The sequence below is a fragment of the Lutra lutra genome, chromosome 18 (genome assembly GCF_902655055.1).
Source record: "Lutra lutra chromosome 18, mLutLut1.2, whole genome shotgun sequence".
NCBI classification, from domain to species: domain Eukaryota; kingdom Metazoa; phylum Chordata; class Mammalia; order Carnivora; family Mustelidae; genus Lutra; species Lutra lutra.
The window spans coordinates 3,724,982-3,736,541 of NC_062295.1; the positions used below are offsets into that span (position 1 = coordinate 3,724,982).

Below are 11,560 nucleotides of genomic sequence, written 5' to 3' on the forward strand. Positions count from 1 at the left end.
TCTTTAAAAAAAAATTCCCTTTTAAAAAACGTGAGCATTTGAGAAACCTAGGAAAGCACAGAGATAAGAGCAAATGCCCTCCTTTCACAGTCCACGCTTCCCATTTTCCTGTCGCATCTCCCTTTAGGGCAGCGCCATTGTGGCCCCTGTGTTGCCTCTGCTCCACATCAGAGCCGCACGGCTGCTTTCCCTGCGAGACGGTCTCCCACTGCCCTGGGAGTCGTGCTCGTTGTGCATCTGTTCCATGTTGACTCGTGGGACCTGGCGCATTCCTTTTACCTGACATGTGGTCCCACCTAGTGACTGCCTCCGTCTGCTTGTCCGTGTCGTTATCTGGCGAGATGGGAGGTGTGAGAATGTCTGCATTTTTGTCCCTGTTGCCTGCAGTCCCGACTGACTTCTCAGCAGCTTTTCGTGTGCGTCCTTCCTGAACGTTCTGTGTGTGCTCACGACTTGTGTTATGTGCACCCAGCTGTGTGCAGATAACCTTTCAAATGGGACCCTGGAACACCTTCAGCTTGTGTTTTTAATAAATACTCCGTGATCGTCTTTCCATGTGTGTATCCAAGTGTGTTTGATTCCCGTTAGCAGCTGCTTGGTGTCGCATAAAATCAGGAGTGTTCTGTTTATTTAGTCCCCACCTGTCTCTCACTGGGGTTGGCTCTGTCTGGCTCCTGGCCCTGCGTGTAACAGCTGGGGTTATGCCCTTGCCAGTGTTCCCTGTAGGTGCGAGCCCCCAAGCTGGACTCCTGGTTCCGGGCCTGTTTGCTTGGGCAGCCAGGGCTGTGTGCACGTAGCCGGGGCTGCGGCTCTCAGCAACAACACACGCCTCTGGGCTGGGTGTGCCCTGGAGTTTGAAGGGCTCAGAATTCCCTCTGGGGGCTCCAGGAAGGACCCACATAGGTTCGGGTGCCCAGATGTGCCTGCCATGTCTGCGGGACGCATGGCCTGAGTGTCCCCAAAATCCCAGGGCCCTATGGCCACCTGGGCTTTTCTCTGGGTTGTCTGTGCCAGAGAGAAATGGGGGACAGAGAGTGAGCACCACATCAGGAATCTTGGGAGAGGCGAGAGATACTCTCATGGTTCCCCATCAAAGCTGTGAGCTCTCTTATTTGAAGCTGACCTTTTTATCCATTGATTTTTACGAATACTGAATTTGGTGCCTAAGTGTGCCAGGGACATAACGGGGAACAGCTTAGAACCTCATTTCTCTTGGTGGGGGGTGTCAGATACTCAGGTCCACACAGTTTTCATCTGTGGTCTATGCGGAGGTGAAAGTGTGCTCAGGGCTCAGGTGTGGGATGGGGGAACCGACTTAGTCTAGAGGCCTGGGAAACCGTGTTAGTGTCCTGTGGCTGCAGTGCAGAGCGCCACAGGGCGAATGGTTTATAACAGCAGAGTTTATTCTCACAGCTCTGGAGGCTGGGAGTTCTAAGTCAGGGTGTCAACAGAGGTTGGTTCCTTCTGGGGGCTCTAGGGGGTCGTCCTTCCTGCCTCCTGGCTGCTGGCAGCTCTGCATGCTCCTTACCTTGTAGTCTAGTCACGCTGCCTTCTTCCCTCTGTGTGGGCCTCTGTGTCCAAATCTCCCTCTGTTGTGTGAAGACATTGGTCACTGGATATAGTGTCCCCAGTCTGGTTTGACTCTTTTTTTTTTTTTTTTTCTTAAAAAAAAATTTTTTTTTAAAGATTTTATTTATTTATTTGACAGACAGATCACAAGTAGGCAGAGAGGCAGGCAGAGAGAGGAGGAAGCAGGCTCCCCGTGGAGCAGAGAGCCTGATTCGGGGCTCAATCCCAGGACCCTGGGATCATGACCTGAGCCGAAGGCAGAGGCTTTAACCCACTGAACCACCCAGGCGCCCCTTTTTCTTTAAATTTGAATTCCAGTTAGTTAACATACAGTGTTGTGTTAGTTTCCAGTGTACAATATAGTGATCGAGCGCTTCCATACCTGACCCTGTGCTCACTGTGACAGGTGTGCTCCTTAGTCCCCATCCTCCCCACCCCTCCCCGTAACCATGTTTGTTCTTTACAGTTAAGACTGTTTCTTGATTTGTCTGTTTTGTTTCCTTTGTTTGTTTGTTTTGTTTCTTAAACTCCACACATGAATGAACTCCTACCATATTTGTCTTTCTCTGACGGACTTATTTTGTTTAGCATTATACTCTAGATCCATCTGTGTGGTTGCAAATGGCAATGGAATGCCAATGCAAATGGTTTCATTTTTTATGGCTGAGTAATATTCCTGTGTGCATGTGTGTGCGTGCGTGCACACACACACACAGATGTAGATGTTACCACATCTTCGTCTGTTCATCAGTCGGTAGGCACTTGGGCTGCTTCCATAATTTGGCTGTCGTCATAATGCTGCTGTAAACATCGGGTGCACGTATTTGTTTGAGTCAGTGTTCTTTTTTTTTTTAAGATTTTATTTATTTATTTGGCAGACAGAGATCACAAGTAGGCAGAGAGGCAGGCAGAGAGAGAGGAGGAAGCAGGCTTCCCGCTGAGCAGAGAGCCCGATGCGGGGCTCGATCTCAGAACCCCGGGATCTCGACCCGAGCCAAAGGCAGAGGCTTAACCCACTGAGCCACCCAGGTGCCCCGAGTCAGTGTTCTTATATTCTTTGGGTAAATACTGCAATTATTGAGTCACAGGGCAGTTGCATTTGTAACTTTGGAGGACCCCCCGTACCGTCTTCCACACCAGCTTGGGTTACCACCCGCAGTGCACAAGGGCTCCTTTTTCTCCACACCCTTGTCAGCCCCTGTTGCTTCTCGTGTTGTTGACTTTTAGCCATTCCGACCGGTGTGAGGTGGTAGTTCCTTGTAGTTTTGATCGGCATTTCTCTGATGATGAGTGACCTTGAGCATTTTTCATGTGTCTTGTGGCCATCTGGATGTCTTCTTTGGAGAAGCATCTGCTCATGTCTTCTGCCTATTTTTAAATTGGATTATTTGGTTTTGTTCGGTGTTCAGTTACATGAGTTCTTTAAATATTCTGGATATTAACCCCTGACCAGATATGTCATTTACAGATATCTTCTCTCATTTGTTAGGTTGTCATTTAATTTAGTTGATTATTTTTTTTGCCGTGCAGAAGCTTTTTATTTTTTTTATTTTTTATTTATTTATTTATTTATTTATTTTTAAAAGATTTTATTTATTTATTTGACAGAGAAATCACAAGTAAGCAGAGAGGCAGGCAGAGAGAGAGGAGGAAGCAGGCTCCCTGCTGAGCAGAAAGCCCGATGTGGGGCTCGAACCCAGGACCTGGGATCATGACCTGAGCCGAAGGCAGCGGCCCAACCCACTGAGCCACCCAGGCGCCCCTATTTTTTTTTTTTTTTTAAGATTTTATTTATTTATTTGACAGAGATCACAAGTAGACGGAGAGGCAGGCAGAGAGAGAGAGAGAGGGAAGCAGGCTTCCTGCTGAGCAGAGAGCCCGATGTGGGACTCGATCCCAGGACCCTGAGATCATGACCTGAGCCGAAGGCAGTGACCCAACCCACTGAGCCACCCAGGCGCCCAGAAGCTTTTTATTTTGGTGTAGTTTATTTTAGTTTATTTTTGCTTTTGGTCTCTTGTCTCAGGAGACGTATCTAGAAAAATGTTGCTACAGCCGATGTCAGAGAAATTACCGCCTCTGTTCTCTTCTAGGATTTTTATGGTTTTGGGTCTCACATTTAGGTCCTTAAGCTGTTTTGAGTTTATTTTTGTGTATGGCATAAGAAAGTGGTCCAGTTTCATTCTTTTGCATGCGGCTGTCCAGTTTTCCCAGCACCGTTTGTTGAGGGGCTGTCCCTTTCCCCTGGCATATTCTTGCCTTTTGGGCCAAAGATTAATGGACCATATAGTTGCGGGCTTGTTTCTGGGCTTCGTGTGCTGTCCTGTTGATCTTCGCATCTGTTTTTGTGCCAGTACTAGACAGTTTTGGTGACAACAGCTCGGTAGTAGATCTTCAAATCTGGAAGTGTGATACCTTCTGCTTTGTTTTTCTTTTCCAAGATTGTCCTGGCTGTTTGGGGTCTCTTGTGGTTGCATCCCAATTTTACGATTCTTGGTTCTGGTTCTTTGAAAAATGCTGTTGATATTTTGATGGGAATTGCATTAAATCTGCAGATTGCTTTGGGCAATATAGACATTTTAGTATTTGTTCTCCCACCCCATGAGCATGGGATAGCTTTCCATTTGTCTGTGACATATTCAGTTTCTTTCCTCAGTGTTTTATAATTTTCAGAGTGCAGGCCTTTCACCTCCTTGGTTAAGTTTATTCCTAGGTATTTTATTATTTTTGGTGTAATTGTAAATTGGATTTTTTTTTTTTTTTTTTTTTTTGACAAAGAGCAAGAGGAAGAGCACAAGCAGGGAGAGGAGCAGCAGAGAGAGAGGGAGAAGCAGGCTCCCCACTGAGCAGGGAGCCTGATGTGGGACTCGATCCCATGACCCTGGGATCATGACCTGAGCCGAAGGCAGTCACTTAACCAACTGAGCCACTCAGGTGCCTGTAAATTGGATTTTTTAAAAACATTTTCTTTCTGTTGCTTCATTCTTAATGTATAGAAATGCAGTGGATTTCTTTTTTTTTCTTGTTTTACTTTTTAATTTTTTTTCATTTCATTTTATTTCTTCTCAGTGTTCCAGAATTCATTGTTTATGCACTACACCCAATGTTCCATGCAGTACGTACCCTCCATAATACCCACCACCAGGCTCGCCCAACCCCCGACCCCCTCTTTTTTTTTTTCTTGATTTTTTTTATTTATTTGACAGAGAGACAGTGAGAGAGGGAATACAAGCAGGGGAAGCAGGAGAGAGGGAGAAGCAGGCCTCCTGCAGAGCAGGGAGCCTGGATGCGGGGCTTGATCCCAGGGTGCTAAGATCATGACCTGAGCTGAAGGCAGACACCTAACGACTGAGCCACCCAGGTGCCCTGAAACGCAGTGGATTACTGTACATTGATTTTATATCCTGCAGGCTTACTGGATTCATTTATCAGTTCTAGTAGCTTTTTGGTGGCGTCTTCAGTGTTTTTATATATAGTGTCATGTCATCTGCAGGTTGTGAAAGTTTTACTTCCTTACCAGTTTGGCTGCCTTTTATTCCTTTTTCTTTTCTGATTGCTGTGGTTGTGACTTCTGGTGCTCTGTTGAATAATAGTGGTGACAGTGGACATCTTTGTCTTGATCCTGATCTTAGGTGAACGCTCTCAGTTTTTCCCCTTGGAGGATGATGTTAGCTGTGGTTTTTCATCTATGACCTTTATTAGGTTGAGGTATGTTATCTCTTTATAAACCTACTTTGTTGAGGGTTTCTATTATGAATGTATGTTGTACTTCATCAAATGCTTTTTTTTGCCTTTATTAAGGTGATCATATGGTTTTTATCCTTTCTCTTCTGGATGTGATATATCCCATTAATTGATTTGCAAATATTGAACCACCTTTGCATCCCAGGAATAAATTCCGTTTGATTATGATGAATGATTTTTTTTTAATGTTGTTGGATTTGTTTGCTGAGCATTTTTGTATCTATGTTCGTCAGAGATGTTGGCCTATAGTTCTCTTTTTTTGGTACTGTCTTTATCTGATTTTGGTATCAGGTAATGCTGGCCTTGTAGAATGAATTTGGAAGCTTTTCTTCCTCTTGTATTTACTTTTTTATTATTTTATTTTTAGGATTTTATTTATTTATTTGACAGAGATCACAAGTAGGCAGAGAGGCAGGCAGACAGAGAGGGGGAAGCAGGCTCCCCACTGAGCAGAGAGCCCCTGTGCCGGGCCCCGGACTCGATCCCTGTACCCTGAGGTCATGACTTGAGCCTAAGGAAGAGGCTTAACCCACTGAGTCACCCAGGTGCCCCTGTTTTTTTATTTTTTAAAGCTTTTGTTTATTTGAGCGAGAGAGAGTGCACGTGCACACAAGCAGTGGGGAGAAGGCACAGGGTGAGGGAGAAGCAGACTCCCTGATGAGCAAGGAGCCCGATGCAGGGACTCCCAGGACCCTGGGATCATGACCCGAGCCAAAGACAGATGCTTAACTAAATGAGCCACTCAGGCGCCCCTCTTCTATTTTTTTGTAACAGTTGAGAAGAATAAGCATTAACCCTTTTTATTTTTTTAAATTTTATTTTATTTTTCAGTGTTCCAAAATTCGTTGTTTATGTACCACACCCAGTGCTCCATGCAATATGTGCCCTCCACAGTGCCCACCACCAGGTTCACCCCCCCCCACCGTCCACCCCCCAAAAAACCCTTAGTTTGTCTCTCAGAGTCCACAGTCTCTCATGGTTTGTCTCCCCCTGCGATTTCCCCCAACTCACTTCTCTTCATCTCCCAATGTCCTCCATGTTACTCCTTTTGCTCCACAAATAAGTGAAACCATATGGTGATTGACTTTCTCTGCTTGATTTACTTCACTCAGCATAATCTCCTCCAGTCCCGTCCATGTTGATCAAAAGTTGGGGATTCTTCCTTTCTGATGGAGCCATAATACCCCATTGTATATATGGACCACATCTTCTTTATCCATTTGTCTGTTTAAGGGCATCTTGGCTCTTTCCACAGTTTGGCGATTGTGTCATTGCTGGTATGAAAAGAAGGTAGCCCTTCTTTTCACACATCTGTATCTTTGGGGTAAATACCCAGTAGTGAAATTGCAGGATCATAGGGAAGCTCTATATTTAATTTCTTCTTCTTCTTTTTTTTTTTTTTTTGAAGATTTTATTTATTTATTTGACAGAGATCATAGGTAGGCAGATACTCAGGCAGAGAGAGAGGAAGGGAAGCAGGCTCCCTGCTGAGCAGAGAGCCACATGCGGGGCTCAATCCCAGGACACTGGGATCATGACCTGAGCCGAAGGCAGAGGCTTTAACCCACTGAGCCACCCAGATGCCCCTATATTTAATTTCTTAAGGAATCTCCACACTGTTCTCCAGAGTGGATGCACCAGCTTGCATTCCCACCAACAGTGTACAAGGGTTCCCCTTTCTCCACATCCTCTCCAGCACACATTGTTTACTGTCTTGTTAATTTTGGCCATTCTGACTGGTATAAGGTGGTATCTCAATATCATTAACCCTTTTTAAATGTTTTACTAGAATTCACCTGTGAATCCATCTGGTCCTGGACTTTTGTTTGTTGGTAGTTTTTTGATGACTGGTTCAATTTCGTTGCTGGTAATTGGTCTGTTCAAATTTTCTGTTTCTTCTTGTTTCAATTTTGGGACATTGTATGTTTCCAGAAATTTATCTATCTCTTCCTGGTTGTCATAATTTTTAAAAGTATTGTTTTATAATCCTTCGTATTTTTTGGTATTGGTTGTTATTTCTCTTCTTTCATTTCTGATTTTGAGTTTCTCTCTTTTATTTATTTATTAAAAAAATTTTTTTTTTAAGATTTTATTTATTTGACACAGAGAGAGAGATCACAAGTAGGTGGAGAGGCAGGCAGAGAGAGAGAGAGAGAGAGAGGAGGAAGCAGGCTCCCCACTGAGCAGAGAGCCTGATACGGGGCTCGATCCCAGGACCCTGGGATCATGACCTGAGCTGAAGGCAGAGGCTTTAACCCACTGAGCCACCCAGGTGCCCCTCTCTCTTTTATTTTTTATGAGTCTGGCTAAAGGTTTATCAGCTTTGTCCATCTTTTCAAAGAATCAGCTCTTGGTCTCATTGATCTGTTCTGTTACTTGTTTAGTTTCTATTACATTTGTGCCCTGATCTTTATTACTTCCTTGTTCTGTTGGTTTGGGGTTCTATTTGTTCTTTCTCTTGCTCCCTTAGGTTTGCTCATTTTAGATTTTTCTTGCTTCTTGAGATACGCCTGTATTGCTAGAAACTTCCCTCTTAGGACCACTTTTGCTGCATCTCAAAGATTTTATTTTATTTATTTATTTTTAAAAGATTTTATTTATTTATTTGACAGACAGAGATCACAAGTAGGCAGAGAGAGAGGAGGAAGCAGGCTCCTTGCTGAGCAGAGAGCCCGATGTGGGGGCTCGATCCTAGGACCCTGGGATCATGACCTGAGCTGAAGGCAGAGGCTTAACCCACTGAGCCACTCAGGCGCCCCTCAAAGATTTTATTTTATTTTATTTTTTTTTTAAGATTTTATTTATTCACTTGACAGAGAGAGATCACAAGTAGACAGAGAGGCAGGCAGAGAGAGAGAGAGGGAAGCAGGCTTCCCGCCGAGCAGAGAGCCCGATGCGTGACTCGATCCCAGGACCCTGAGATCATGACCCGAGCCGAAGGCAGCGGCCCAACCCACCGAGCCACCCAGGCGCCCCCCCTCAAAGATTTTAGACCATTGTGTTTTCATTTTCATATATATTTTTTAATTTTCTCTTTGATTTCTTGGTTGATCCATTCATTTTTCAGTAACATGTATTTGTGGTCTCCCCAGGTTTTTTTTCTTGTTGATTGCTAGTTTCATAGTGTTGTCATCAGAAAAGATGCATGGGATGACTTTGATCTTTGACTTTGTCAAGACTTGTGCTGTGGCCTAATATGGGATCTGTTCTAGAGAATGTTCCCTGTGCACTTGTAAAGAATGTGTATTCTACTGTTTTAGGATGGAATGTTCCGAATAGATCTGTCAGATCCATCTGATCCACTGTGTCATTCAGAGCCACTGTTTCCTTGTTGATTTTCTGTTTGGAAGATCTGTCCATTGATGTAAGTGTGTTAATTGTTATCAGTTACTTCCCTCTCTGTGGTTATTAACTTGTGTAGTTGGGTGTGCCCATGTTGGATGTCCTTTATCTCTTTTTTACAGTCTTTGTTTGAAAGTCTGTTCTGTGCCATTTAAGTATTGCTGCCCTAGCTTTCTTTTCTTTTCACACCATTTGCATGATGAATGCTTCTCTACCCCTTCACTTTCAATCTGCATGTGTCTTTACGCCTGAAATGAGTCTCTTGGAGGCCACATATACATTGCTCTTGTTTTCTTACCCATTCCATCACCGACTTTGTCTTCTGATTGGCGTATTCAGTCCAGTTACGTTCAGAGTAATTATTGATGTGTGGGTATGTGTGGCCATTTTATTACTTGTTTTATGGTTGTTTGTGTGGTTTTTCTCCATTCCTCTATTCTGCTCTCTTCTCTCATGATTAGTGGGCTTTTTTTTTTTTTTTAAGATTTTACTTATTTATTTGACAGAGAGAGATCACAAGTAGGCAGAGAGGCAGGCAGAGAGAGAGAGAGAGGGAGGAAGCAGGCTCCCCGTCGAGCAGAGAGCCCGATGTGGGGCTCGATCCCAGGACCCTGTGATCATGACCCAAGCTAAAGGCAGAGGCTCACCCCTCTGAGCCACCCAGGTGCCCCATTAGTGGGCTTTCTTTAATGATATAGTTGGATTTCTCTCTGTTTTTTTTGCGTATCTTTTACTGGTTTGTGATTTGTGGTTATCATTTAGCTTGTATATAACAGCCTCTGCATAGAGCAGTCTGTACTAAGTTGGGGGTCACTTAAGTTTGAACCCATTCCTTGTTCTTTTCCTCCTCACATTTTAGATACATGGTGTCGTACTTTACATCCTTTTATTTTATGAGTCACTTGACTGAGTTTTACTGATACTGAGTACTGATACTTTATTGCGTTTTACTGTGAGTTTTGACCACTTTTGTACTTCAGTCTGTTCCCAGCTAAGTTCACACACAAGGGTGTAGGGGAGGACCTGAGACATATCCTTGGGGAGGACACAACTCGGGCTGCCACAGGGGGAAAGGATAGCGGAGCAGAGGACAGGGTGTGCCTCTGAGCGGGGAGGGGTGGTCTGGGAGCAAGAGGGTACTGGGGTGCAGAGGTTGACAGGGTTGAAGGGCTGCAGCCCGGCTACAGCTGTGAGTGGGAGGGACCGCCTGCGAGGCTTCTTTGCAAATGGAGTTGGTTATTCTCGGGGCTGAGCCTCTGGCCATCACGCGCTTCCCCTGGGCTGTGTCGAGCCTTATAATTTACAACTTTTGTTTCCCTTTTTTAATCAGGAAACTACTTTGCCTCACACTTTTTCATGGGAGGTGAGAAATTTGACACCCCCCACCCTGAAGGTTACCTCTTTGGAGAAAACATGGATCTGAATTTCCTGGGCAATCGCCCAGTCCAGGTGGGTCCAGGTGGGTCTCACTGGGGCTAGGCACGGGGGTGGCAATGGTAAGGTGCCTCCCCTCCGCTGTCCATAGCCAGCTTCAAGGACAAGCAGGCACGGAGCAGCCCCAGACGGGCAGAGCAGCTGGCGGGACGTGTGTGTGTGCGTGCGGGGGGCTTGTCCAGGCTGTGGGGCTCCCTCAGGTTCGCTTTCACTAGTCACCAGAGAATTGCGCGCTTATCCATGCTGTCCATTTACTCAAAACACATTTGGCACCTGCTGTGTGCCTAGGGCTCTTCCACCGGCTGGGGGGATTGTGGAGGTGGAGGATAGATCCCACCCCATTCCCTGCAGGGGGTGTGGACAATGAAGTAGAGAACATTTCACAAATGGAGACTAAAGAGAGAGAAGGATGAGTGAGGGCTGGTGGGGCGGGGGCTGCCAAGCAGAGATTGGGTATTTTGTACTTTGAAATAACGGTCCCCGGTGTGGGTGAGGGCCAGGCCAGAGGCCCTCTCTGTCAGGAGACATTGGACTCTGTTCCCCAAGGCTGCTGAATCCTGGGATGTCCCTGGTCCTGTCCCCATCCCAGGTGGGATGTCCTCTGGACCAGGAGTCTTTAGGCTGTTCTACAGCAGAGCACCTGGATGATATGAAATCTTGGTCCTTCAGTGGACGGGAGGCAAGAGGCCGGGGCCTGGTGTTCCGTGTGAGTGCCGTGTAAGTGCGGCTTTCGGGTGGTGCCGGGTCTCCCCCAGCCTCCCAAGTCCACGAGAGCAAGAAAGCAACCTCACTTCCATCTTTGAAGCCTCAGCTCACACGCAGGATCTGGCTTTTACAGACCTCCATAAATCCGTTAATTTTTTAAACTTTGGAACCATCATAGCCTCACCTGCCACGGTGAGAAGTGATGCAGAGATCCACATGCCCTCCCCTCTGTTTCCCCAGTGCCAACATCTGGTAAAGCTCCAGTGTGCTATTGCAGGCCGGAACTTTCCAGATGAGTCCGTGTGTGTGTGTGTGTGTGTGCAAGTCCCCTCCAGAATCTTTCCTGACCACCATCCTTCCCCACCCCCTCACTGCCCCTGGGGTCCCTTATGCCACCTTAAACGCTTGCCGAGGGTCCTCCCGGAACTGGAGGACCGTGGTGAGATCCGTGGGGCCACAGTTCTCCAGGGTGGCCTGGGCCCTGCTCCCTCGCTCCCTGGCTGCACTGCCCATGGTTTCCTTCATGAACGAGCACAAGGGCCAGGGAGTCCGGACGTGACTGTTGCTTCGATTATCCCTGTTTTCTGTCCCTGACACACCCGAGGGAGTCACTGGGCATTGCTTTGGGTTTTTCCCTCCTAGTTTCCATACGTCACCCCTGCCCCCCATGAGCCAGTGAAGACACTCAGGAGCCTGGTGAACATCCGGAAGGACTCCCTGCGGCTTGTGAGGTAAGGCTGCGCCCCACCCTGCTCTGTGGCTCCTA

The 11,560-nt window shown here is 46.3% G+C and overlaps 1 protein-coding gene across 11 annotated transcripts in view; it reads left to right on the forward strand.

Annotated features, from left to right (window-relative positions):
• Nucleotides 1-11,560, forward strand: part of MGRN1 (mahogunin ring finger 1) — a 57,843-nt gene that overhangs the window by 14,691 nt on the left and 31,592 nt on the right. For 10 of the 11 annotated variants that reach the window (XR_007124531.1, XR_007124530.1, XM_047714253.1 and 7 more), the window contains exons 2-3: nucleotides 9,986-10,104; nucleotides 11,437-11,525. Coding sequence is in view for 9 of the 11 variants with exons in the window: in XM_047714253.1 (XP_047570209.1) it covers nucleotides 9,986-10,104; nucleotides 11,437-11,525 (208 nt within the window). In the remaining 2 variants the exon portion in view is untranslated. Of the gene's footprint in view, nucleotides 1-8,573; nucleotides 8,678-9,985; nucleotides 10,105-11,436; nucleotides 11,526-11,560 lie in introns of all 11 variants that reach the window. The other variant, XM_047714258.1, reaches the window with a different exon arrangement.